Source organism: Pollachius pollachius (genome assembly GCF_949987615.1).
Source record: "Pollachius pollachius genome assembly, chromosome: 8".
In the NCBI taxonomy this organism is placed as follows: domain Eukaryota; kingdom Metazoa; phylum Chordata; class Actinopteri; order Gadiformes; family Gadidae; genus Pollachius; species Pollachius pollachius.
Window position 1 is genome coordinate 24,133,263 of NC_136941.1, and position 26,024 is coordinate 24,159,286.

Consider the following 26,024-nt stretch of genomic DNA (forward strand, 5'->3'; position numbering starts at 1 on the left):
ATTATTATGAATAATAATATTCAGGGCTCCCTAGTTTGTTATAATAATCGTATAGTTTAATAGACGTCAAAACAGCTGGATTAATACAACTTTGAACTTGCTGTCAGGTGGTATTCGGTGAACTTGACACACTGGCGAAAGTTTTCTTTTCAGTCTGAGTGCAAATACTATACAAGCCCAAGATAGGTCTGAGACAACAAATAAGTCCAGTCCGTTTATCCAGTCTTTACCAAAGCCATGGTCACGTTGATCATATCCTTCCCTATTAACTCATCTGTCGCCAGAGTCATTTCGTGGTTTTGATCTTGTTCATATCGAGTTCAGGCTTCTGCAAAATTCAGAATTGAAAATGACTCCAAAATTCAAATTAAATTCTTGAGTTTGGAATTTAATTTGAAGTCAGAATCAGGATGTAGAAATACAATTTTAGTTTGAATTAAGGAAGCAGAATTGAAATTCAAAGAAATTCATATGCTTAATTTAAGTGCATTGATTTAACAATGAAGCTTTACTGTAGATTACAAAGTATATTCTATTAAAGAAGACTCAATTTCCCATCATACTTTACTCTAACCAATTAAAAATGGTGGACATTTGTTTGAAACTTGCTGGTCGAAGCTGAAGTTTCTTACAACTGATTACATACAGTACATTCATAACGATATACTTGACAAATTGACAAGTGTAATAACAGCTACATGTAAAAGTATAGTAAGCCTTAACAGCCATCTTCACTAGTTAATTTAAATGAACCAATTCCAAGTACAACACCAGGAAACCAGAGAGCTGTAGTGCTGCAGTCTGTGGCTCCATCAAGGCTACTTCAAATTTCAAAAAGGCATCTACATGTACGTTTTTCAGCCTTGTCCAATTTTTATTTTGAAATCCATCTTGTGACGGTATTATGCTATTGATATAATCAGTGCAGGGGTCACCACTCAAGACGGTGTATGACACATTACCAATTTCTATAATAAAAACGTGATGCATTACCATAGGATACTTCTTATTCTCTATAGCAACTCATTACTCTACCTGTTGCATTACTAAAGGACAAGAGCCAGGGATACCGGGCCTAGACACAACTTTAACTCACATTCACAACAGTAACATTAAAATGAATGTTCTATTTAACTCAGCCAAATATTACATTATGTAAGGTACTTTGTAAGGTGTTACCAAAGACAAGGGATATTATGTGTTTAAAAGCATACAAGCACACTTAAAACTTTTTGTAAATCAAGACAATTGCGTCAATTGTGGCATAGAAATCATTGCGCTCTTCATCTACATCGAGGGAATATTAATTTACTATTCATCCCCACAGAAGAAACATCCTGAATTATTGATGGACTCTTAAACCAGCGTTCAGAGAATCCAGCAACAGCATGGTCATCCTTCAGAAACACAAGGTTCTAGCAATTGGTCGATCACTGATCGGCGTGAAATGGCTCTGGTCATTACATACATTGCAAATGGTCTCCTCCCTCTCTCCACTGTTTCAGGATTTCAAAAACACGCTGCATTTGGCCAAACCCTCCTTCACAATGCCCTCCAGAAGAGCTCCCAGCCAGGACCGTATTCCTCAGCGCTCAGCTATTATAAAAAAATCATCTGATTCAACTAATGGAAAGAAAACCTGAGGATATTTGCCTGAAGGTTGATCTATGGTCAAACCGATCAATGAGGTCATTTTTTGGAATGACTGGTCATTTCCTAATAGATTGTGTGATGCAGATTGTAGTACTGAGCTGCCAGCGTTTTAATGGGAGGCATATGGCTGAAAACATTTACAAAATTGATGATGTTCTTGAAAATGACATCGTTCAGGAAAAAAAATCTAATTTATTGTGAGAGATAATGCCTCCAACATGATAAAAGCGTTCAACCTTTTCCCACCAATGCATGTTGGCAGTGAATAGGAGGAGGAGCAGGATGACACTTCGGATTTCGAGGTACTGGATGTCAAAGAGGAGATGGCATACTTGGTTCGTGATGCCATGAATGAGACTGGCTCCATGAAAAAAAAAAAAAAAAAAAAAAAAAAAAAATCACCTGGACAAGGTCCAAAAATGTGTTTCTTTCTGTCACAAGTCCACACTTGGTACTGACAACCTAGAGCAGCGGTCTTCAACGTTTTCCAGGCCAAGGACCCCCAAACTGATGGAGAGATGGAGCGGGGACCCCCTACTGTAAAATTGTGTTTTATATTAAACTGGGCCTATAGTGCCATGTATAAATGTACCTTGTTATTTTGCATTCAATACTAAGATATTCAAATAATACACAGGTTCATATATTCATGTTTTTATTTTAAACATGTGCAAGGTACAGTGAGAAGGGTGGCCATGCCACTGCCATTCATAAACATAACATAATAAACTGATACCTGTCAAGATCAACAATGTCTGTCAATTGCATGTAAACTTGCATAAAAGCTATTCAAATGGACATTTTTAAAACAAATGTGGAACCGAAAAGTAGTGATGTTTGTTAGTGTCTTTCTTAACACTCCGCAAGTAGTCCGGTAACTTATCAACCCCAGCTTGTCCGGTTGCTAAGCGACGTCAACGTCTTTGGCAGACTATTTCTGCTGATCGCTTATTTTCCTGATAATGACCGGCGTTCTGTACATTATCCCTCACATACCAGCACTCTTGGCTGCACAGTCTCATCCAAATTCGTATTGTTTGCGGCGGAGGAGGGGGTAGATATAAAGACCGGACGAGAAACTGATGTCGCTGTGCTGTCCTTCTTAATGGAAGGAGCAGGCAGAGAAAAGCTCTCTCCTGCTGGGCTTTCATTAAAATCAAATACATAAAAATGTCGCAGCCAGTCCAGATGTGTCAGGTGTACGCGAGAGCCATACAGACGCTCACTAACCACTTTTGTAAATGCCATAGCCTATCTATAGTACATTCGGATCGCATGATAGTAATAGATCTATTCCGATTAGAAATCAGATCAAAAGTGTCCATGTAAACGCGGCTAGTGTGTTTGATGTGTATTTAAAGACATTTCAATTTGTGGAAAACATTGCGGGGGGGAATATAAAAAAATGTCTAATCAACCAAAACTTTCGCAACCCCCCTGCAGTACCTCTGCGGACCCCCTAGGGGTCGCGGACCCCCTGTTGAAGACCTCTGTCCTAGAGGGAGGACACAGAGTTCAGCCTGACAATACCACCCTCTAGCAAGTTAAAGACGCTGAGATCTGTTCTCAATGTTTCTAATGATGTACTTGCTGAGCTCCACTGCCCCATCCAGCTGATATTATATGAGCTGAAAATAATGCAGGAGCTTTGTGAGGTACTGGAACCCTTTGAAGAGGCTACAGACAGATGTCAGGCTGAGATAAGGTTAACCTCTAGCTTCGTCATTCCTTCTGTCAGAAACCTTTGGCATGTTATAAAAAACAAGAAGATGACTTGTAATAAAAGGTTTGTGTAAACTCTACAATCCTCAGGCATGGAAAGCTCCCAGGTTGCTGCCACAGTTGATCCACGCTTTAAATTATACTGGTGTATAGATGAGGAGCAATGACAAAAAATATGCTGACTGCAAAAGTTATGCCTCCCTAAAAGGGAAAGCAACTGAGAATGGCAGTGCTCAACAAAAGAAACGGCCAAGACTCTTTTCCTACATGGAAAGTCAATTGTCTTGCCAGCCGACACAGCCTCAGATGAGGTCCCTTTGTACTTGAGTAACCCTTGTCTTCCAGAGGATTCTGATCCTACTGATTAGTCTATTGGAGAGAAACCCATGGTCTTTACCCTGTCCTAGCTGAACTTGCATGTAAATATCTTGCCATGCCTGCATTCTCTGCACCTGTTGAGAGAATTTTTAGTGTTGCAGGAAAGATATTCAGACCAGAAAGGTGCAGACTCAAAGATGAGACGTTTGAGGATCTATTTAGAATTAGATGCAATAGTGTTGCTCAGTGAAATTTGCATCAGAATAAATGATATTTGCATTTACCATGACTTTATGTCATTTAATTACTTTAAAATATTATTGGATCAAAACAAATTAAACTAATTTTTGCCAAGAAGTTGCCATCGTTATACATTTTGAAAAATAAAAAAATGCATGCAGGGTTGCAAATGTATGCAAAGTTACTAGTTACATGTAATGTATTGTTATTAAAATGAATCAAACTAATCAGGTCAACAAATTACATTGCATTGATAAAGTAATCAAAATACAGTAAAACAAATCCAATTGATAATGGATCATTTATAACTTCCTCTGAATATTTCCTCTGAATTTCATTGAATTGCCATGAATTGAATTCCACTTCCTGTAATTCCAATTCAACATCCTGTGGGGGCGGTGCCAATTAAATTCCTGAATTGAAGCCAATTCTAAAATTCAAGCCTTACGGAGTTCTATTCTTCATCTACTGCTCTCACTCGCATGTCACAAGAGTGGAGGGTAAAGTAGCGCACACATGAAGTACCCGATTCCGACCCTCTGATTGGTTCGATTGTGTAACATTGAAACAAAAACTTTATTTTATATTTTTATCGCAGCCCTTGCCTTTTGAAAAATTGCTTTCTATTACATTGTGATATTGGTTTGAACTACCCCCCACCTACAGCTCTAGTTTTTTTTGTGTTTACTTATCATTTTGATTAAGCAGACTTGTACAGCAAACAGTGACTTTAGATACTTGTCATTAAGGAGCAGGCAGAGGTCAGCCTCTTGCCCAATCATGCCTAAAAGGTAGGTGGCGGACATGGGAATCAAACTCAGTACCTTAGACTTGGAGCCGCTAAACTATCCTTCCCCGAAATAATTGAGTCTAATGAAAAGAACTGTATCTAGAATTGTAACTACAATCCACAATATTTGCAAAACAATACAACTCATTGCTGATTTTTTCATTAACTGTTATAAATATTTTACTGCATCGTAAAATAATAATAATAATAATACAACACACACATAAGATAACACACACACACACACACACACACACACACACACACACACCATGTTTTCAACCCTTATCATTATGCATCACACGCAGTGTGATGCATTGACCATGTTAATTGCTGATCTGAAATCAAACGATTGTTTGGCATATTAAAAGATATACAGATACAAACAATATGTATGTTAAAAAAGATTGACTTACTTTTTACTAGGCTTCTTTGGCTTGGTCCTTTTCTTTCTCGCTTGCATTGCAAGTACTAATAAAATTGGATAGAGATGATAAAGTGTCAATTACTTTTTTGCAAAAACGAGGGCGTATTACCTGCATAAATGAATGGAGAAAGAGTTGGCTGGGATGCAGGAGCATTCACTTCTGAGACACGGTGGCTTTCCGCCTATATTATATATGTATATGCAATGCCATTAGCTATACTAAGTCTAGTATTATCTGCCTTTTGCACACCAACATGTGCGATTCATACAACATCCAGCTCACCGCTTATCAGCCTCCATTCTAAACAGGACTTCAATATAATGACACTAATATGGGTCTATTACTAAACAAGATAATCGGAGGGAGCATTTAGGTGAAGGCTGAATACACGCAGTTGACCACAGCACATGTCCAGGTTTCTGATCAGATGCTTGTCAATACGAGATCTGATGTCCGAGCACAGTGCGGTGTGTCACACATGTCGCTGTAACATCGGCCTTGACAGCATATCTGTTCAAACCAGCCACTATCTTGTTAGCGTTTATTTGTAACAAGCAACGTGCAGCGGGTGGCTCAAAAACATGCCAACCAAGTTTCCATACTGTTAGCATAAAGTTCGGGCGCATGGACTTCTCCAGTGTGAATGCTACTAGTAGCCGCTAGCAGCTAGCCTCATCCCAGCACATTGGGAGAGGCTAGCTGCTAGCTCCTAAAGCGCTTAGTCCTCCTTTTTCTTTGTTTAGCGGCAACATCGCGTCGGCAAACTTTCAGAAACTGGTGTTGGATAAGAGAAATTACCCCCCATTGTATTTAACCCTGAAAGAGCCTTTGTGGTCATACTTCACCTTTTCTCTCCATACTGATGGCGGGATAGACAGTCTGTTGTCAAACTGTGGCGATAGAGCGTCGCATCTCAGAGCGCATGCGTGTTATTGTGCTCCAAAAGCCCTCTCTGAACTGAACGCACCTTTCAGTCACACACACCATAGCGGCGCGTGTGAATCTATAACGGATTTTTCGAGTGTTTCTGAAAAGTACAGTATTTCTAAAATTTGGATCTTTAAACTGATCCACAACACATGTTCATATACATTTTATAGAGGGATAAATAAAACTAGAAAATGGATTTCCTGCAGAAAATGCGGTGAGTTCTGCACTGCAAAATGTAACCAATAAACATAATTGACTCAGGGATGTGATAGCAGTTTACTATCTATCCAGAATTATTAAACTTCATTACACTGGAAGTCAGGAAAACCTTAGAACAATATACTCTAATATATATATATATATATATATATATATATATATATATATATATATATATATATATATATATATATATATATATATATTCTAATCCCAAAGCAATGCAATTATATTTTGATCAACCCTTAGTTCAAATTTAAAAACAAATAAATAAAAAGCTACACTACTAAAATACTACAAAAATGTTTCCCTATTTGGGAGTTAAACCAAAACAACGAACTTGTTGTTCTGAAATTGTTCTGGAATTCTCAAATTCACCTGACGATATGAATATCAAAAGAAAAATACCAAGCGGTCTACTTACTAAAAGAAATAGAATAATCTTTAACAATAAAGAAATTAATAAAGTAAAGTGCTGGCCTGGCCAGCCATAACAAGATTATAGAGCCCTACATGTGTGTGATGGTTTAACTGTTTTTGCCTGCATTCTCTGGGATGTTCAGAAGATGGCGATGGCGCCTCCTTACGAGCCATTGGGAACCAATACATTTATTTGCTGCGCCTGCCTGATCTAGGCGCGGGCGTCATGAGGATCAGGATCAGGTCTGGTGCCAAAATATAGTTCTTTGGGAAATAATGTTTATTTTCGTATCTTAAATGTAAATACAATCCTACATAATAAGAGTAATAATAATACTTAATATTCTGTATACATTTTTGTCTCATCTTGTGAATTAAATAATGGTAATACATTTAAATGTTCACGAGCCCTCACAACTTCACACGCAACTTCTTACTGAACTCCAAGCCTGTGCAACTAGGGCCAGCTGAACTGGTACAGGGAAGTGAAATCAAGACTTAATATTGTTCTTCTAACTATATTGTGTTGATATATTATTGCTGTCAAGCGATTAAAATATTTAATCGCATTAATGTCATAGTTAACTCGCGATTAATCGTGATTAATCACACATTTTTTTGTATTCTAAATATCCCTTGATTTCGTGCTGCTAGCCTTTAAGTGAGATCAGAGAGTGTTGAGAAGGATAGTAAGAAGAGAGACCCGCAGTGAATTCAACCCGGTCCACTTGACATCGGGGTAGGTGCATGACAGTGGTAGGCCTACCGAACTTCAATTGCCCAGGCTTTTATTTGTTTCAATCACTGAACTTTCAAACAAAACTCTTGCTCAGCAAAGATGGGAAATACTATAACTAGTGCTATTAGTTTAACGCGTTATTAACGGCGCTAACGCAAACCAATTCTAACGGCGTTAATTATTTTATCGCGCGATTAACGCTCTTTTGGCTTGGCAAACGTTAGAAAAACGACAACAACCATACCGGGGGGTATATCACGAACCTCGCTGAACATACCCAGGCTTTCCTGGGAAAACCTGGCTTGACAGAGACGCAACTCGCAATCAGAGTTAAATGGTACCACGACGCTCACTTTAGATTCAATTAGTCGAACCAGGTTTTCCGCTTTAGGTTCAATGCGCGTTCACATAAAATGGGCGTTTATCGTGTCATATGACTCACCCTCATGCAAAATGAATCGAGCGAGAGCGGTGTATTTCACCCAAGGCGAGCAGTGTATTATTATGAATTCCTACGAGGAATTCAAAGGCGAAATCACAGCCAAGGGGAACACGGTTGCCCATACTAAGGCTAGGCCTAATTGTGTCACTGACATAGCGGTTATGTAAGGGATAATGGACAACACGGCACTTGACTATCCAAGGTTAATGTAGGCCTATGTTGAACGTGGGGCCACCTTTGAACTTTCTAAAGAGCCATCACAATGGGAAACTCAACCGAGCTGTTTTACATGACTCTTCTTTTTGATCATTTATTCTATAGAGGGAAATGGCAGTCTGTACATGATTTAAGTGAAATGCATATTTCACTTAAATCATGTACAGACTTTTTTCAAAGTTTGTATGCGTGTGGGAGCACCAGAGACCCAAAACAACCCAAATCCCAGGAAAAGTGTTGTTTTCATAATTTGTCCCCTTTAATATGTTCTTGTTTAATCTGTAATATAATTGTTATGCTGACAATACTATTGTTTATTGTTGCTCGTCGTCTGTTTCCAACACAAATGAGTTAACGCCAAATCCACTCAACAGCATATATTTTATTCACATATATACGTCTGTGTGTGTGTGTGTGTGTTTTTATATCTGAACACACATAAATGATACCAAACTATTGGAGAATCCCCCCATCCCTCCCCCTGCACTTTAACACTTTAACAATGGCCATATTGCACAATACAGTTTGTACATCTCCCTGTTTATCCAGTTTTAATTGTGCATATATTTCATTTCTTTTACTCTATTTTATTTATTTCTTAAGCACGGAGTATACTAACATTTCACTGCACATCATGTATGAGTAAGTGACAAATAAAAACCTTTGAATCTTTGAATATATATAGTATCTATCTCACATGTATATCACAGTCATGACCTATATTATTGATGATTAACTTTATTAACTATGTGTATATGTATATATATATATATATATATATACACACACACACAAAAATATATATTTATATATAAACTCACACATATTTATCTTGTTCTAAATAAACAACCATAAGCCTGTAGGAGGTGTGATGTCAGCGCCCAGAGGGATGTGATGTCAGCGCCCAGAGGGATGTGATGTCAGCGCCCAGAGGGATGTGATGTCAGCGCCCAGAGGGATGTGATGTCAGCGCCCAGAGGGATATCACTGCATGCTGTCGTCCAACAGGGGAGGAGGAGGCGGGGCTGGAAGCTCCAGGTCTAAAGCGATTTGAGGGGAATTAAGATTTGATCAAAATGTATCCATGTACCTAGGTCAGTGTTTGTGTGTTCACGCTTGCATGCGTAAGTCTCACCCAGGTGTTGTAGGCGGGCATTTAAGCGGACACGAGCAGATAGAGGAAGAAGAGCAGAGGAGAGAGGAAGAGGAGCAGGAGGAGGAGCATAAGGAGGAGGGGGCGGGATCATCACTAGAGGAAGAGAGGAAGGCGAGATAGGAGATTAAACAACTGACACAACAGGGAAAGCATGTATATATATATAATATATATATTAAAATAATGAATATATACCCTTATGTCAATCAAATGCTTGCATGCTCAGTAACAATTGTCTTTGGGCAAAGCAGGATCTTACATGATTGGACGGAAGGAAGTAAGTGTGTGTCGTGGGGGCGAGCCCTCCCCCTCAGAGAGAGAGAGCGGGAGATGGGGGGCAGTCGACGCATGCGATTCCTCCGAGTTGTGGAAGAAACTGAGAAAGAAAAGACAGGTATATAGACGGGCAGGTAGGCAGATAGACTAGCAGGTAGACATGCAGGCAGGTAGAAAGGCATAGGTATAGGTCTAATATCTCTCCATCAGCAACAAGCTGTGTCACATGTATAAAGGGTTTTTAAATGTACATATCATTGCTTTTATTTTTGTATAAGATGTATTTATGTTATGTTATTGCATTGTAAAATTAAGATCCAATACTACACTACTCTATAATGTTCCTTTTTATGGACCGCAGAAGTGTTTGTAAGCCTTTGTCTGGTACAGTAATTTCTCTTCTTAAGGTAAGTTACCACAGTAATTAGGTAAGTAAGTAAGTACTTTTTAATCTTAATGCTTTAAACATTTTGCAGATCCCTGCTACTCCTGGAGTTTTAATAGACTTCTCCTCAGCAATATCCCAAAAACTGGACAATGCCATCGCCGGGAGGTCAAGTTACCAACCTGAGGTTGGGGGAAAAGTTGGGGGAAAAGTTAGAAGAGGGTCAGAAATGGATGCTTGTTTTTTTGTTCATTCCTTAAGCAGAAACTGTCCTCAGACTCTTTGACGGGAGAAGTACTACAAGGACTTGGATATATATATATATATATATATATATAGATATATATAGATATATATATAGATATAGATATAGATATAGATATATATATATAAAATGCTGCCCAATACTGCTTTTAAATACAGAACAACAGACTGCAGCTAGCTTGGAGAGCTATGCCAGGTTTCCAGCTAAAGCTAGCCCCTTTTGAGGTCCATCTAGATGAGCTTTCCCCTTCTGGGGTCTAGCTAGACGAACTAGCCCCTTCTCTTGTCCAGCCAGAAGAACAAGCCCCTTCTCAGGTTTAGCTAAAAGAGCTAGCCCCTTTCTGGTCCAGCTATAGGAGCTAGCCCCTTCTCAGGTCCAGCTAGAAGAGCTAGCCCCTCTCTGGTCCAGCTAGAAGAGCTAGCCCCTTCTCAGGTTTAGCTAAAAGAGCTAGCCCCTCTCTGGTCCAGCTAGAGGAGCTAGCCCCTTCTCAGGTCCAGCTAGAAGAGCTAGCCCCTTCTCAGGTCCAGCTAGAAGAGCTAGCCCCTCTCTGGTCCAGCTAGAGGAGCTAGCCCCTTCTCAGGTCCAGCTAGAAGAGCTAGCCCCTCTCTGGTCCAGCTAGGAGCTAGCCCCTTCTCAGGTCCAGCTAGAAGAGCTAGCCCCTCTCTGGTCCAGCTAGAGGAGCTAGCCCCTTCTCAGGTCCAGCTAGAAGAGCTAGCCACTTCTAAGGTCCAGGATGCAGAGAAGGCAACTCAAATCCAGGGTGCATCGGGATAACGATATGATATCTGGATTTGAGAGATAAATCGATATTAAGTTTGCCATAATTTCCTTTTAAAGGTTGTATCAGTGATGATAGGCCGAAACATAAATGTTCACATTCATCTGATCTTTCCTGACAATCTGCTGGCTGTAAAAAAGTAGGCAGTCTAAGTAGGCAGCCTATGCTTCGAGATCGTACACAAAAACAAATTGTACAACCAACCACTCAAAACCAAAATAAATAGTATTCCAACCAATCACTGGCAAGGGGTGGGTGTTGTGGGGTTTTGCGCTGCGTTCATGATAGTTTTTACTGGATGCACAAAACACAGAAGGGAGGGGCGAGCTGAGGGGTATTCCATCAAAGTCGCTAACGAAAGCGGCGCTTAGGACCTGCCCAGTGGATTGGGGCTAACATGTGACTCAAGTTTCTGTTCCTAAATGAATGTCCTCAATTGTGTGGTTGGGAGGCAGAGTTACAGCTATACATGAAGTAAAAAGTTACACAACAATATAAATCAAAGTTCAAGCAGCCTATAACAGGGGCCAAACCTTTTGATTGTATACTGTTGACGATACTGAAATAGCCTCAGCTAGGCCATCCAGTCTGGTGATGCGCGTAAAGACTTTCATGACCATATTTCGACAGGCTGAGGAGTTATGCTTCTTAGAGGTTAAGAGATCGCTGTATGTTCCTATTTTGATTAACTTTAGCCTTGTTAACCTTGACCTATGTTCCTTTAACTACTACTAAAGCTTGGTGACGATTGCCGTAATTTAACCCCTCTCCATATCAGTTGATTGCTAAAGCACCCCTATGGCCTTATCTAGATAAACGTTTTAATTTAGACCGCCCTTATGCTCAGATGGATGAAATTGATCTATATATGGTATTTAAGAAAGGATTTTTGACCAAAAAACAAGGATCCTTATGGAATTGTGTTTTCCATTCAAAATTCAATGGCTAAAATATATTAGACGGAAGTCATAGGTTCTTGATACAGATTTGTTTACAACAAGGATGTACATATGTGGGCAAAGTGTCCTGACTGTAAGTAAAAGGGGTTAGGAGACATTCTTGTTCAAAGCTTGCGTTTTTGAAGACATGTGAACATCTCTGGTGGCAGCACAGTTTTAAAACTCCTTTGACCAGTGACAGCCTAGGGCAACGTTTTTACAATAATACATTTATTGGAGTAAATGTGCGTGGTGCAATTACTAAGCACAAGCCAGCCTAGGTCTGGCCTGTACCAACACAACAGACAGAAAGTTGAAAGTCTGGATGTATTTGACTTAACAGTAGGAGTAGGCAATACTAGTGTTGAAGGCACACTTCGATAACTTGAAAATATCAATATTTGAAACCATTTTTGATACCACAGGGAAAAGAAAAGAAAGACTTTTGTGTAAGTGAAATATTCAATGTGGAAACTTTTTGGTTAGAGTGGATAAAGCTGGAACACATTATTAGTGGAAGATTTCCACCTGAAATAATTATCATTATTAGTTGGTAGCCCTGTAGTACTTTGAGACACAAACAGGTAGATATCTTGAGAACCCTGTTAAGTGTAGTACGATTGTACGCCCTTACTCATCGTGTCCATTAGAGGGCAGTGTTGAATTTACCTCTGTGTTACCTGAGACCTACACTACCTGTTCCGGTGTCTGAGTTCATTACATGTGAGGAGATTGGCAGCACAGCTGCGTTACTCCCGCCTGTAGATATAATAAATATGCCCACAAGGCTAAAGGTAAAATGTGTCTGATGAGGGTTCGATTACATCTCCACCGCAACGCACTAAGCTCATCAAACCCATTGTTAAATTTTGACACTTGACCCCTCTATTGAAAGGTCAGGGAAAATTTAATTGAATGACACCAAGCCAAACACTCGAAATGTGGCCACCAGATAGCAACCATGGCCATGTGTTCTGATTGAAGGCAATTTACTTATTTCCTCAGAAACCTTCGCTTAGTCATTGATTGTAAACACCGTGGTTAGTGGCAAATTTCGGCCCAGACAATGGATTACCTGTTCATGGTGGTTTTATGCAATCAAACTCAACTTTGATTAGATCTGATTAGACTACCCTTTTCTGACAGCTTGTGCAGAGTTATGAAACCCAAAACCTTGTTCTTGTATATTGGTAAACATGCTTCTTTTGACCGTCCTTAGTAATTTGCCTCAAATCCAAAGTTCTTCTGAACAGCACTCCTGCCGTTTTCTTTCCCTACCAAAACCGGTCGTGGAGGCGCTGCACTGAATTACTTTGAGAGACCGTGCTGCGAGTGAGTGACAGGAGGCGGTACTATTTTGTCAAAAATCCTTCAGTGCTTTCCCTGTCGGTACTTGTTATGTATGTGTGTGTACATGTTGTTTTCTATCCGGTCTACATTCTGTGCGGAAAACAACTACAGCCGGCAGGATCTCCTGAAGCTTGGAGTTTGCTGCGAGCAGAGCGTCTCATCTGACTTTCCTCTTCCCAGGATTTTCCTTACCAACGCCAGATCCCTCGCTAACAAAATGGACAAACTGAGGCTACAGGTTGCAACCAACACCACCATCAAGGACAGTTGCATCCTGTTTATCACAGAAACTTGGCTTCACTCACTAATCTCGGACTCAGCTATACAGCTAGCAGGTTACACAGCACAACGCCAGGACAGGACGAGTAACTCTGGTAAGAGCAGAGGAGGGGGACTGTGTGTTTATGTCAACAACATCTGGTGCACTCACACAGTGGCTATAGACCGTCATTGCTCCCCAGACTTGGAGTATGTGACTATCAAATGTCAGCCCATTTATCTCCCTAGAGCAGGGGTCGGCAACCCTAGGCACGCGTGCCACCACTGGCACGCAGCAGCATAATCATTGGAATGCTTGCAAAAAATAAATAAATATATAATATATATATATATATATTTTTCTCTATATTTCTTTATTTTTCTCGCTGTAATGTTGCAGCATAATACGGAACCCGTAAAGGGACATGGGGTAAAAAAATATTTTTTTACGTTTCTTGTGAGCACGAGAAAGTATCTGGTGCGCACGAGAAAGCATCTGGTGCGCACGAGAAAGTATCTGGTTATTATTTCTCGAGCTCAAGAGAAACTTTAACAATTTTTTTTTTTTACCCAATGTCCCTTTACGGGTTCCGTAGTACGGAAGCATAATCATTTGCAACCTTGCAAAAAATAAATGAATATTCTTCTCGTCTCCCCTGCAATTAAAAGAAACGGCTTTAAGCGAGACATGTCTGTCTTAACTGAGCCCTCCCGTGCACATTTCCCACGGTGGACGCTTTGCGCTGCGCATGGCCGCTTTCCTCAGTGCTAACATTTCAGCGGCGGCAGTAGGCTACTTGTCTAAGATGATGGCGCCGCCATCATCCATCAAGCCATCAAGAAAGTCAATTTGAGGGCATTTCAGCCATCATGGACAGAAGACTTGTTTGGTTTTTCAAAAAGACTGTGCTGTGTGCACTTTATGTTTCGAAAATGCTGTATGCCGAACCTCCAGTGTGAAACGTCATTTTGAGACCAAGCACAGGAAAACATTCAAAGATAATGCAGATAAGGCAGAATCAATTAAGCGTGCAGTGTCTAGGTATGGGAAGCAAGCAAATGCCCTCAAAGTCTTTGTCACCACTAAAAACCATGCCACTGAAGCTAGCTATCGCATTGCTCATTGCATCGCAAAACATGGGAAGCCCCTCACGGATGGCGAGTATATTATGGAAGCTTTTCTCAGTTGCTCCGATGCCCTGTTCGAAGGCTTGCCAAACAAAGAAAGTATTACGGCAAGAATAAAGGACATTCCCATGTCAGCAAGAAGTGTCCAGCGACGCATTGATGAAATGGCCGAAAATGTCAGAGCGCAGCAAACAGCGGGGTTAAAAGATGCTGTGGTGTTCAGCATTGCGCTTGACGAGAGCGTTGACGTGAAGGACATTCCACTTTTGGCAGTCATGGCAAGATATTGTGATTCAACTGTAAGAGAGGAACTCTGCTGCCTTGAGCCAATGCCTGGCGCGACAAAGGGCAAGGACTTAGCCACGGTGTTTATGGATCATTTCAACGAGCGGGGGATCAACATCAGCAAAATCTTCGCAATAACAACGGACGGCGCTCCCACCATGGTCGGGAGACACAGGGGAGCTGTCAGGTTGATTGAAGAAAAAGTCATATAATGCAGTGCAGTTTCACCCCATAATGAAACTTCACTGCATTATACACCAAGAAAACCTGTGTGCAAAAATGTCCAATTCGGATCTCAATGAGGTGATGGCTGCTGTGGCGAAGGTGATCAACTTTATAGTGAAGCGATCTGCACTGACGCACCGACAGTTCCAGTCCCTGCTCGAGGAGATGGACAGCGCATACAGCGATCTCCCTCTCCACTCAGCTGTCAGGTGGCTAAGCTGCGGAAAGGTTTTGGAGCGGTTTGTCGGCTGCTTCGATGCCGTCAAGGCCTTTCTGTCCGAAAAAGGCCAAGACTATCCACAGCTGACGGACGAGCAGTAGGTGGTGAAACTCATATTTCTGACGGACATAACGGGACACCTCAACGAGCTCAATCTCCGACTGCAAGGTACAGGGCAAACTGTTTAGGACATGTTCGACACATGGACAGCTTTTGTCAGCAAGTTAGCAGTATTTTCAAGTGATATTGCTACCTCCACTTTCCGCTACTTCCGACACTTAAGAGAGCTGTCCTCCCAGCGCAACATCAGCAATGCTGAAATATGCGCATGTATGCTCGAGCTTGAGTCGGAGTTCACAACAAGATTTGGGGACTTTAAGAGGTTCGGACCCATGTTCTCTTTCCTGATCAAGCCCGAAAGCTTTGATGGACATGAACTGGATTCATCCCTGACAGACTGGTTGGATACACAGGACATGGAAATGCAGCTGATTGAGCTGAAGAGCTCAACACTCTGGTTGACTAAGTTTCCAGAGCTACGGAAACAACTGGAAACCACAGCAGTCGAAGATCACGGAGCCTGCATCTTCGCCTGCTGGGCGTCTGCACCAGAGAAGTTCAGCTGTCTCCGGAACGTTGCGTTGGCTCTGCTGTCAGTCTTCGGGTCGACATACCTCTGTGAGCAGGTATTCTCACACATGAAATACGTGATCAGGCCCTCCCGCAGTTGTTTAACGACGGAGCACTCTGAGGCATGTGTGCAGCTTAAAGTCACAAACTACAACCCCCAGATATTGGAGCTTAGCCAAGCCAAGCAGGGTCAGGGATCACACTGACTGGTGGACTTATGGAACTTGTGTTGCCTGTTGCTTTGTCGTCCTATTGTAATTGTTAGGTTACGTGGGGTTAATGGGTTTGGGGTGATAATTGGTTGTGTGTGTTGTTGAATGTTAACATGTGTGTATCGTTGCCACCCCTGTCACTGAGAATGACATGTTTGTTTGTTGGGTGTGCTGTTTTCTGTATGGTTTGTTATGAATACAGGTAGTTTGCAGTCGTGCGGTGTATGGGACGCAGAACTACAATTTACTAAAGCCTGACTCTGTGTGCTTCTTGGACGCCGCTACAATATATATGGATATATGGAAATAAATAAATTCCAGGTCTTTTGGAAATGTTTGGAGTCGCTGTGTCATAATTCAGCTTAATATTTAATACATTGTTGCTTATGGCACACTCACTAACGAGAAAATGTCAAACTGGCACTGCATGACAAAAAGGTTGCTGACCCCTGCCCTAGAGAGTTTACTGTGGCATGATCACTTGAGTTGACTATAGTTGACTATTTTTATAGTTATAATTTAGTTTTTATTTATTTATTTATGCATACGTTTGTGATGTTCAATGTGATGTTTTTGCACTGAACAAGGACTGTACTTAATTTTCGTTGTACTTGTTACAATGACAATAAAGATATTCTATTCTATGTCAGCGCTGTAGCGATGTGTGTCAGTTAACTCGCTGTTCAGGAGAAGAGAGCCAGGAAGCAAAGCTGGTGTTTGTGTATTGATACTGCAGAGAATGATTATTGGAACCGTTTAAAAAATTCAGTAAAAGACAGAAAGAAAGTCAGACAGGTAAAGAGATGGACAGATAGACAGACGGCAAGGGAGACAGACAGTCAGACAGACAGACAGGTATGTACCTTCTTCATCCTGAATAAGGTCGGGATGTGGCAGAAATGGTGGACTGAATTCCTCGATGGCGGAATTAGAGATGACCTCAAGCTTAGGCGTAGCCGGAGTGGGCAGTAATACGGTCACCTCTTCCACTGAGAGAACAATAAACACTGTTGCCCAATATGCACCACGAAATGTACACAGTGTCCTACACAGTAGTATACGTACGACTATGTGTAGTAATGTGTTTAGTACTGTGTGTAGTACTGTGTGTAGTACAATGTGTAAGACTATGCGAAGGACTACGTGTAGGACTACTGCAGTATCTTTATGTTATTCCCTACCAGGCTCAAGGCTGGGGGGCGTGGAGGGGGTACGAAGGCTGTGATTGGACAGAAGCTCTTTAGAAGTGGGCTGGGCCACCGGCTCCACTGGATAATTCGACCAGGGAGTTCCCAAAGGGACGGGTATCCCTGTGACATTGTTGTTTGTGGGCGGGGCCTTGTTCATCATGATGTCACTCTCAGTGGGTGGTTCCTCAGGCTTGCCAAAGCTGGGGAAAATTGTGTAATTAAAGTACAAGATAATAATAATAAATATAGTTTAAAGCAACCAGGACGGGGTCCTATTGTATGACGAGTATGGTGGTGGCCTAATGACATGATGGTAAACATTATTTGATTTCATGCCATGTCCCACAGGGTTGTTGATTGATGTTGAACTTGAACCAGCGACCCCTTGTTCATGAATCTGATGCAGTACCACTACACTACATGCACATAGACTGTTTAAGGCAGATTTGAGTATATTTTGAGAAATAGAAGTCTACCGTACAAGGATTTATGGTGAGATTGGTTTGTATGGTAATCACCAACCAAGTTTCTAAAGCATACTTTTTCGAAACCCATCATCAAAACTGACGTTTGCAAAATGACATGTGTACCGCTTTAAGGCTCAACCTGTGTTGAAGAGAGGCCGCGGTTCGGAAAGGCAACTACGAACAAATATATCCTTTTTTTTTCAGACATAGACTTCAAATTTGGCATTGGTATACAATGGAATCTCCTCTTAGTAGCAATATTTGAAAGCCGAGCCTACGTGTTTTGACACATTGTTGGAGCTGTTTAAACAGAGATATTCTTATATTTCACAATAAAATGTATATCTCTGCTGTCTTTCGCCTTATCCTATGAATTGATCACCATATAGTCCCACAGTCACCTGTTGCATTTGTGCCGAGTTTGCAGCTTTTACCATTTCTGGCACCAAATCTGTTGTAATGTTGGCATTTGGTCAAGTACACTGCACTATATCCAAATGGTCTGACCATATGGGTTGGACCTTGCAAGTTGTTCATCATGACAAATGTTGCATGAATAACAAGTTTCATGCATATTGCACTTTCCAAGTGGAAATGGCAGCCTGTTGAGTATGTTGCACTTCAAAAGCTTATTATAGCGCCACCTATAGCCCATCCTTTTTATCCCTTACTAATTTTGCGAGTTCTTCAAGCCTGCCAATTTTTCTGCTTTTGAACTAGCATCTTTTGAGCTATGGACGAATTTGTCAGGGAAAAAATAATGATACTAATGAATACAAAAGGGTTCCTAAGTTTTTCGTAGGACCCCTTATAATAATAATAATAACGAATACAATTGGGTTCCTACTTTCTTTTGTAGGACCCCTAATTATACACACACACACAAGCACACACAGACACACACACTGACCCAAGAGACGGAGGGAGTGGACATATCACTGGTCCAGGAGCTTTGAAGGACCTGCACCAAACACGTACACGCAATACATGAAATCCGGTTCGATCCAGTACTTAGACCAATTAGATGAGAGAATGGAGAGACCATTTGACCTGATTGAGCTGCCAGTTCTACGAATCATTCCGGAATGCTGCTTCCCTGGTGTCTGAGAGAGAGTGAGAGAGAGAGAGAGAGAGAGAGAGAGAGAGAGAGAGAGAGAGAGAGAGATTCATTGAATAAATGAATTGAGGCTCCTGTTGAGGCATTTTCCCACGCTCACAAAGCACCCCTTCTGTCTGTTTGTGTTTGTGTTAACGAGTGCTAACGAGTATTACTGTGTATTCGTGTCACAGAGAGTCCAGTCCAGTAAGTATTGTTGTGTATGACTTTTTATTGCTGAATATAACTGTATTACTGAGTACAACTGTGTATCGCTGTCTATAACTGTCTATAACTGTGTACAGCTGTCTACTGAGCATTTTGTGTATCAAGGTGTATATAACTGTATTCAATGGTAAATGGATGAATGAATGTGTATTACTGTCTTTTACTGTGTATAACTGTGTATAGCTGTGTATAACAGCGTATAGCGGTGTGTTACTCTGAATAACTGTGCATTACTGTGCATTACTGTGTATTGGTGGCCAACAGAGTCCAGTACTGAGTAGTCGATGGGTCGGCGGTGGTACTCGGTGGGGGGGTGTACCGCAGGGTCCGTCGGGGTCATCGCTGCTCCACGGGGAACTCGCTTCATAACCGTGGAAATGCCAATCTCTCTCCGGGCGACTTTCTCCCTGTGCATCTCCACAGTCTGACCGTCCGTACATCCAAACATCATCATTATCAGTCTTCTATACATCTTTTAGTGTCTATCTGTAGATATATGTCCATCTGTAGACAGGTTAATTTAACATGTTAAAGCCACAGTGTAGCTGGTGTGTAGTAGGGGACAAAGCTACACGGACATGTTTATTTGTAGATGTGTTAATTTGTTTGCGTTTATTTGTTTGTGCTTACTAATTTAAATCATTTTAAACAAATCTATGAGAAAGTTGTTGTGGGTGCTTACAGTTTACCTGACCAATTAGGTTGATGGAAGACTCCATGTGACCAATCAGATTTGTCTGAGCATCAAGCAAACCAAGCAGGCTATTGGCCAAAGTGCTGATTTGATAAACAACACTGGCCAGCGATTGGCTGGCGAAGCTCTTGGTCTCCTCCAATGCCTTCTTGCTGCTCACTCCCGACTGTGGCCCGGGGGAAGAGAGAGAGAAACACACTGAAATGTATGTCGTTATTATGTATAAGTATGTGAGTAGTACCTGTAAGTAGTTGGTATTACAGTAAAAGCAGTATTGAAGGTAGTACTTCTACCTATAATTAGGTGGTATGACAGTATTAGTAGCATTGGGGGTAGTACCAGTACTTGTTAGTAATCGGTATTACAGTATTAGCAGTATTGGAGGTAGTAGCAGTACCTGTAAATAGGGATGTCAAGATACCAGACATTTAGTAGTCGATACCAATAACAGTGAAATTCCACGATTCTCAATACCAAATTCGATACCAAGGTAAAACACAAAAACAAAGCAATAAATCCCATGTAGTACTTCAACACACACTCAGTAATTAAAAACATTACAAAAAACAGTGGCACTGGCATGTAGCCTTCAAGTAAAGAATACAAATAAACCACTATAACATTACAAAAAAAGAACGGTGGCAAACAGTGTAAAGTGCAAACTGAGGCATTATTCCTTCTTTTTTTAAACACGGATAGTAAATATATTGAAACAGCTTGTGTCCACATAAAATATAAACTCAACTCAAGATATCCATCCAATGTATAAATTAAATCGCAAAATATTTTAAAACAAAATAAAGTGCAGTCTGAGGCATTATTCCTTCTTCTTTTTAACATGGATAGTAAAAAAATAATAATTATCTGTGTCAAAAGGAATCACAGAAGACCTGCATTCACAAAAAGAAAAAGTATCATAGCGAAATACAGTTTCTGTCGTGTTTTATTTGGCATTTTCTTCCATTGATTTCTGTTGGAAATCAATGGACTCTTTACTCGATGACCGAAAACGGAAAGTTTAGTTGTAGTCTTTTCGCTCGGTTCTAGCCCTACGGTTAAGATGGAGAACCGAGCAAAAAGACAACAAAACATAAACAAACCCCTGTCCGTTTCCGGTCCGGTTTCCGTTTCAATGGGATTTACAAAATGCCACATAAAACACGACAGAAATTGTATTTCGCTACGATACTTGATATGGAACATCAATGAACACCACTTAGCACTCGGTGAGTTGCACATTTCTGAGAACAAACGTTTAGGGTCATTTTAAGGACAGGTTTGTAAATTCCCGTAGCCAGCCATTGTGAAGCAGGCAGGGGCGATTTGAAATGAGCCAAATACATGAGACAGGACCAATAGTCAACATTTCTGTGTCAACCACTATATTTCATCCTAGACAAACCAGAAAGGGGGCTCAATGTGCTTAATACTGGAATTGTCCTCTAAACATGCGCCGATCACGTGAACGCACAACTTTTTTGTTGTTGCATCGTCAGCCGATTTGCGGATCACTTGCGTCCGGAAACGTGAGGGTTGATCCGTACAGTTCACGGGTAATCCGTGATCCTTTGCACCACTATAAAATAATGAACGTAAGCGTTGCGTTGGAAGAAGATGAAGTGGATTAAACTGACGTGTGTGGTGGTTGTTTGTGGTGTGGCGCTATGTGTGTATGCAAACAGTAAAGGGGGCTACACGGTAAATTCTTTCCTGTGAATTTCAGGATAAGGATAACAAAGATAACACTTTGGATTGTTGCGGTTTTGAAGAAAGTAGTCTAATCCGGATAGCGTTTAACTCACTTTATTTGTTAAAGTATTTTGGTATGGTAACTATGAAGCAAATTAGGGGAATTGTATGGACACGTGTGTGAGCGACAAACAGCAGGCCTCTGTGCCTAACTACCTAGTATGGACTGCCGGATGTTTCTGATCTCGTTGGCTCCAGGCCCTGTTTTAATACCGAGTAGGCGTGTCCTATGTGTCGTATTGGCTCCGCCCTCCTCACCTGTCTAAAGGTGCTGCCATCTGTGGCTGGAGTAGTTATTACAGCTTATATGTCGGGTCCTGCCCCCCATGTGGCTATGTATGGTAATTACAGCTTATGTGTTTGATCCTACTTCCTAGTGGCTATGTATGGTAATTACAGATTATGTGTTCGATCCTACTTCCTAGTGGCTATGTATGGTAGCCCATGTGCTTAAAATACGTAACAGGATACGGTGTTATTGTAAGGTTAACATGACTTGAGACTCACTCAGCTTGAATTCTTGGAATAAATCTGGATGTCTGTCTTTGAGGTGCTTCAATAAGTTGGAAGTGTTTCCTCCTTTCGTTTGAAAATGGCCTCGATGGCACCGTTTGCATATAGGTTTTTGAGAATCTATTATTAATCCCATATCATCCACCTCAAAGGCAAAGTACTTCCAGACACGATTCTCTCTATTATTTTTTTCGACCAGTCGAGGTGGATCTGTCGCACCCGCTGCAGCCATCTTCCGTGTTCCTTTGGCATTTAACGGCAGACTACAACACTTGTAGGTGTATATGCTGCCCACGAGACGTCCGGAGAAATTGCATCCCCGGTACTTACGGTACCTACGATACTGTAGAAAAACAAGTTTCTAGAATTGTCACATTGACTTGGTACTCGTGACATCCCGAGTATCGGTTCTAGTATCGGTTATCGTGACATCCCTACCTTTAAGTAGTTTGTATTGTAGTATTAGTAGCATTGGAGGTAGTAGTAGTACAAGTAGTACTAGCAGTAGTAATAGTACTAATATAATTACTAGTAGTAGTACGAGTACCTGTAGGTAGTTTGTATGGCAGTAATCGGCAACCTTCAGTAGGTTGGTGAAGTTGTCGAGCAGTGCCTGCCGAGCACTTGGAGCTTCCTGTTGGATACTGCTAACTTCCTGTTTCAACTTCTGCTCCTTCATGACTGGACACTCGACTATCAATGAAAGGAAAACCGTCCTTCAAATGAAACAGTTAGGGTGACAAGATCCCAACAAACCTAATGTCAGACAGAGATTATGTTTGTGTGGGACTCATTACCAATACCAATTTTGATACAAGTCCTGTTAACTTTTGACATTCACGTAGTTGTAATCCCCAAAAGTTGGGAGAATCGCCATGGACCGGCTTCACCCAGCAATACGGAGCTTCTCCCAGACATATGGGGCTTCACCCAGCCATACGTGGCTTCACTCAGCTATACGGTACAGGTTAACCTCTATGGCCATCAAACACAGCCCAATGATGACAGCCCTCCCTGCTTTCTTCAGGATTTAGAAAAGTGCCCTGCAGTTGTTTGACTTTTGAAAAAAACAAGAGCCAATCAAAAATCCTGTATAAAGTAGGATACCGGGTCACCCTATAACCAGGGCCGCTGCTGAAATTGAGTGATAGGTTATACAATTAAGAAAAAACAACGGTGGGCCTCTTCATAACTAATTTATAGTTTTTAGTTCAATAATGTAATAATTTTTATTTATTTTTATTTTTATGTTTTACAAACCTTAATTTTTTGTGCCCTACGCACTCTGCCTACTCTGCGTATAGGAAGCGGCGGGCCTGCCTATAACTGTTAATAAATGAAACAGTCCTTAAATTAAAGAGTCATTACGTGACACATTCTTTGAATGAAATAGGCTTCGATATAAATGTCCTTACCTCGAGATCCACAGAAAAGAGAAATTAAGGGAAATGCAATACTTGTCTCTTCCTTCTCTTCATAGGACTCTCTTTATGTCTGTGTGTCGCCCTCTTTGTCTGTGCATTCCCTCTCTCTCTCTCTCTCTCTCTCTCTCTCTCTCTCTCTCTCTCTCTCTCACTCTCTCACTCTCTCTCTGTATCTCTCTCTCTCTCTCTCTCTCTCTCTCTCTCTCTCTGTATCTCTCTCTCTGTCTCTCTCTCTCTCTGTCTGTCTCTCTCTCTCTCTCTCTCCCCCCACACCGGTTCCAGACTGTCTGCTGGGGGGGGGGGGGGGGTTTAATGTAACTACAAGAGCTATTTGAGCGCCTGGTCATTTTACCAGGATTTACACACACCTGTAATCTGACCGACACGACACACGCGCTCGCTCTCTCACGCTCTCTCACGCTCTCACTCACTCTCTCTCAAACACACACACACACACACACACACACACACAGTCCTCCTAAACAATGTTCCTCATACAACACTACTTAAAGGACAGCCCAGAACAAGCGGCTATAAACAACCACAGCCGCACCTGTCCAGGTGAGCCCTGCTGTCCCTGGGGCTTATTCTCAGCGTTAACAACCGCAATAAAACAACTTCATTTGATAGACCAACGCAACTTATTCCAGGCAATCAAGGTACAATTAGAAATATAATAACACAAAGATCAATAAGAGACCCAGGGGTTGTTCAGGGAGCATGAATCTTGGTCAAAAAGAAGACATGGCCAGCAAAATAGTAGCTGAGGTTTAGCGCTACCAGCTAGCCACTCGGTGCGGACATAGTTCTCCTCATTGAAAGTGCGATAACCACTCTTCTTTCTGTCCACATACAGCTGAAGCTTCGGCACTGGCCTGCCGTCAGATTTAACTTTTAGTTGCTGCCCATGTGGCAGTTTGGTTAAATTTTACTAAATAGGCCTACTCTAAATCTCCACCCTCCATAACTGCACTTGCTTATACGATAATATGATAAAATCCAAACGTGCTAATGTGTGAAGCCAAGGGCCCGGTGGCTTCCCTTGGCACCCTGTTGCATCTTATAATGTAATAAAGACTCATAATGTAATAACGGCTCATAACGTAATAATTTCAATGTAATAAAAGTTCATAATGTAATAATCGGCTCATAATGTAATAAAATCTCGGACGCATAACGTAATAAGGGCTTTGCGCATAATGTAATACTGTAATAACTTATTACATTAAGAACCTTATTGATACCGCTCATAATGTTATAATAGTTCATAATGTAATAATAGCAAATATATAGTGAGAAAAGTGTTGCATTATCATAATTCTTATTTCTGCCATCCCTGCAGGAGTGGAAGGAAAACCTGTGTCTGTCTCTCAGCAAGATCACACATTTCTGCAAACATGCTGGAGCATTAGCCAACTTAGATGCCATATACTGAACCTCGCTCCCAATAAGTGGCAGGCCTCATAAAAAGGAAGAGAAGCCTTATTCTTTAACGCATCATCCTCCATAGACACTGACAACTAATGCACTTTTGGGCAGAGGTTTGTTTTTGAGTTTGACTATGATTTGTACATAGGTTGCGCTACAGTAACCAACTCAAAAGCTGTCAGGAGAAGAGGTTGGGTTAGGGAAGAAGGTTTTTTTTATTCATTTTGAATGTTACATTTTCTATGTTAAATCCCAAATAAATTGTTGACATTTCTAAACGAAAGCTGGAGACTCCATCATTAAATGTATTCGTTTTCGTTATTATTCAGCTTCTTCTCCTCCGGAAAAGACATGACTGCATTACATTGTGGTATACGGGAGTAACATATAGGGAACATCATACGTTCACTCAAATTTTGGGTATTTTAAGTCCACTTTATAGTGCGTGAAATTTACCACTGAGAATTCGAACACCACTACAAAATGGCGAGCACCCTATATAGTGCACTATATCCGTGATGGGGAACGATTTCGAACACAGCTACGCAAACTCATTGCTCCCACTAAAGTGGAGGTGAGCTAAAGAGGAGGCTAAACTGGCAGTTTACAGATTAAGATGTTCAAATGTATTTCAAAAACGTTAAGCAAAAACATGCTTAGATAAAGATGTTAAAATGTTTTAAGAAATGTGTTTAAAAACACACAAAGATGTTAAGAATGTTTCAAAAATATGTTTAAAATGTTTCAAAAAAATATGATCAGAGATGTTTAAAATATGATCAGAGATGTTTAAAATATGATCAGAGATGTTTAAAATGTGTAAATTAATTAAAAGATCTTTCAAAACGCAGGGATTTAGAAAAAAAAATGAGGGGGGGGGGGCTCAGCTGAAATTTGTTCTCTGAGGGGGGCCTCACTCTCTCATACTTTGAAAACCCCTGCTCTATAATGTTCTCTTTACCAACCACAGAGCTTGTGGCAGAAAATAACCGAATTCTATCACTTCAACTAA

The 26,024-nt window shown here is 41.0% G+C and overlaps 2 protein-coding genes and 1 pseudogene across 3 annotated transcripts in view; 1 reads left to right on the forward strand and 2 right to left on the reverse strand.

Annotated features, from left to right (window-relative positions):
* srpk1b (SRSF protein kinase 1b) overlaps positions 1–6,069 on the reverse strand; it is a gene marked incomplete at its 5' end in the record, with an annotated part of 32,423 nt that extends 26,354 nt beyond the window's left edge. The window contains 2 exons of the mRNA XM_079741856.1: positions 5,140–5,194; positions 5,997–6,069. Of these exons, the coding sequence (XP_079597982.1) occupies positions 5,140–5,194; positions 5,997–6,009 (68 nt within the window). The remainder of the gene's footprint in view (positions 1–5,139; positions 5,195–5,996) is intronic.
* On the forward strand, positions 1,448–3,943 carry LOC307079754 (annotated as a pseudogene). Its single transcript has 4 exons — positions 1,448–1,907; positions 3,153–3,358; positions 3,466–3,482; positions 3,783–3,943. The product of its transcript is annotated as an uncharacterized misc_RNA (transcript).
* Positions 6,070–8,682: 2,613 nt separating the features above from the next.
* On the reverse strand, positions 8,683–23,677 carry LOC307079486 (abl interactor 1-like). Its single transcript, XM_079741857.1, has 9 exons — positions 23,576–23,677; positions 22,708–22,853; positions 19,894–20,064; positions 19,449–19,628; positions 18,931–18,983; positions 18,791–18,841; positions 17,405–17,613; positions 17,087–17,212; positions 8,683–9,157 (listed from the first exon to the last, which is right to left on the reverse strand). Exons 2-9 carry the CDS (start codon positions 22,837–22,839, stop codon positions 9,102–9,104), a joined length of 978 nt encoding a protein of 325 aa, XP_079597983.1. The 5' UTR covers positions 22,840–22,853; positions 23,576–23,677; the 3' UTR covers positions 8,683–9,101.
* Positions 23,678–26,024: the final 2,347 nt, after the last annotated feature.

What these genes read in the sequence shown, in the direction of transcription:
- LOC307079486 (XM_079741857.1), bottom strand. Translation starts at nt 22,839, where the DNA reads ATGAAGGAGCAGAAGTTGAAACAGGAAGTTAGCAGTATCCAACAGGAA. An exon ending in AGAACTGGCAGCTCAATCAG is followed by an intron (nt 18,842 to 18,930) that starts GTCAAATGGTCT and finishes TGTTTGGTGCAG; the next exon opens with GTCCTTCAAAGCTCCTGGAC. An exon ending in GCCCCCCAGCCTTGAGCCTG is followed by an intron (nt 17,213 to 17,404) that starts GTAGGGAATAAC and finishes TTGTTCTCTCAG; the next exon opens with TGGAAGAGGTGACCGTATTA.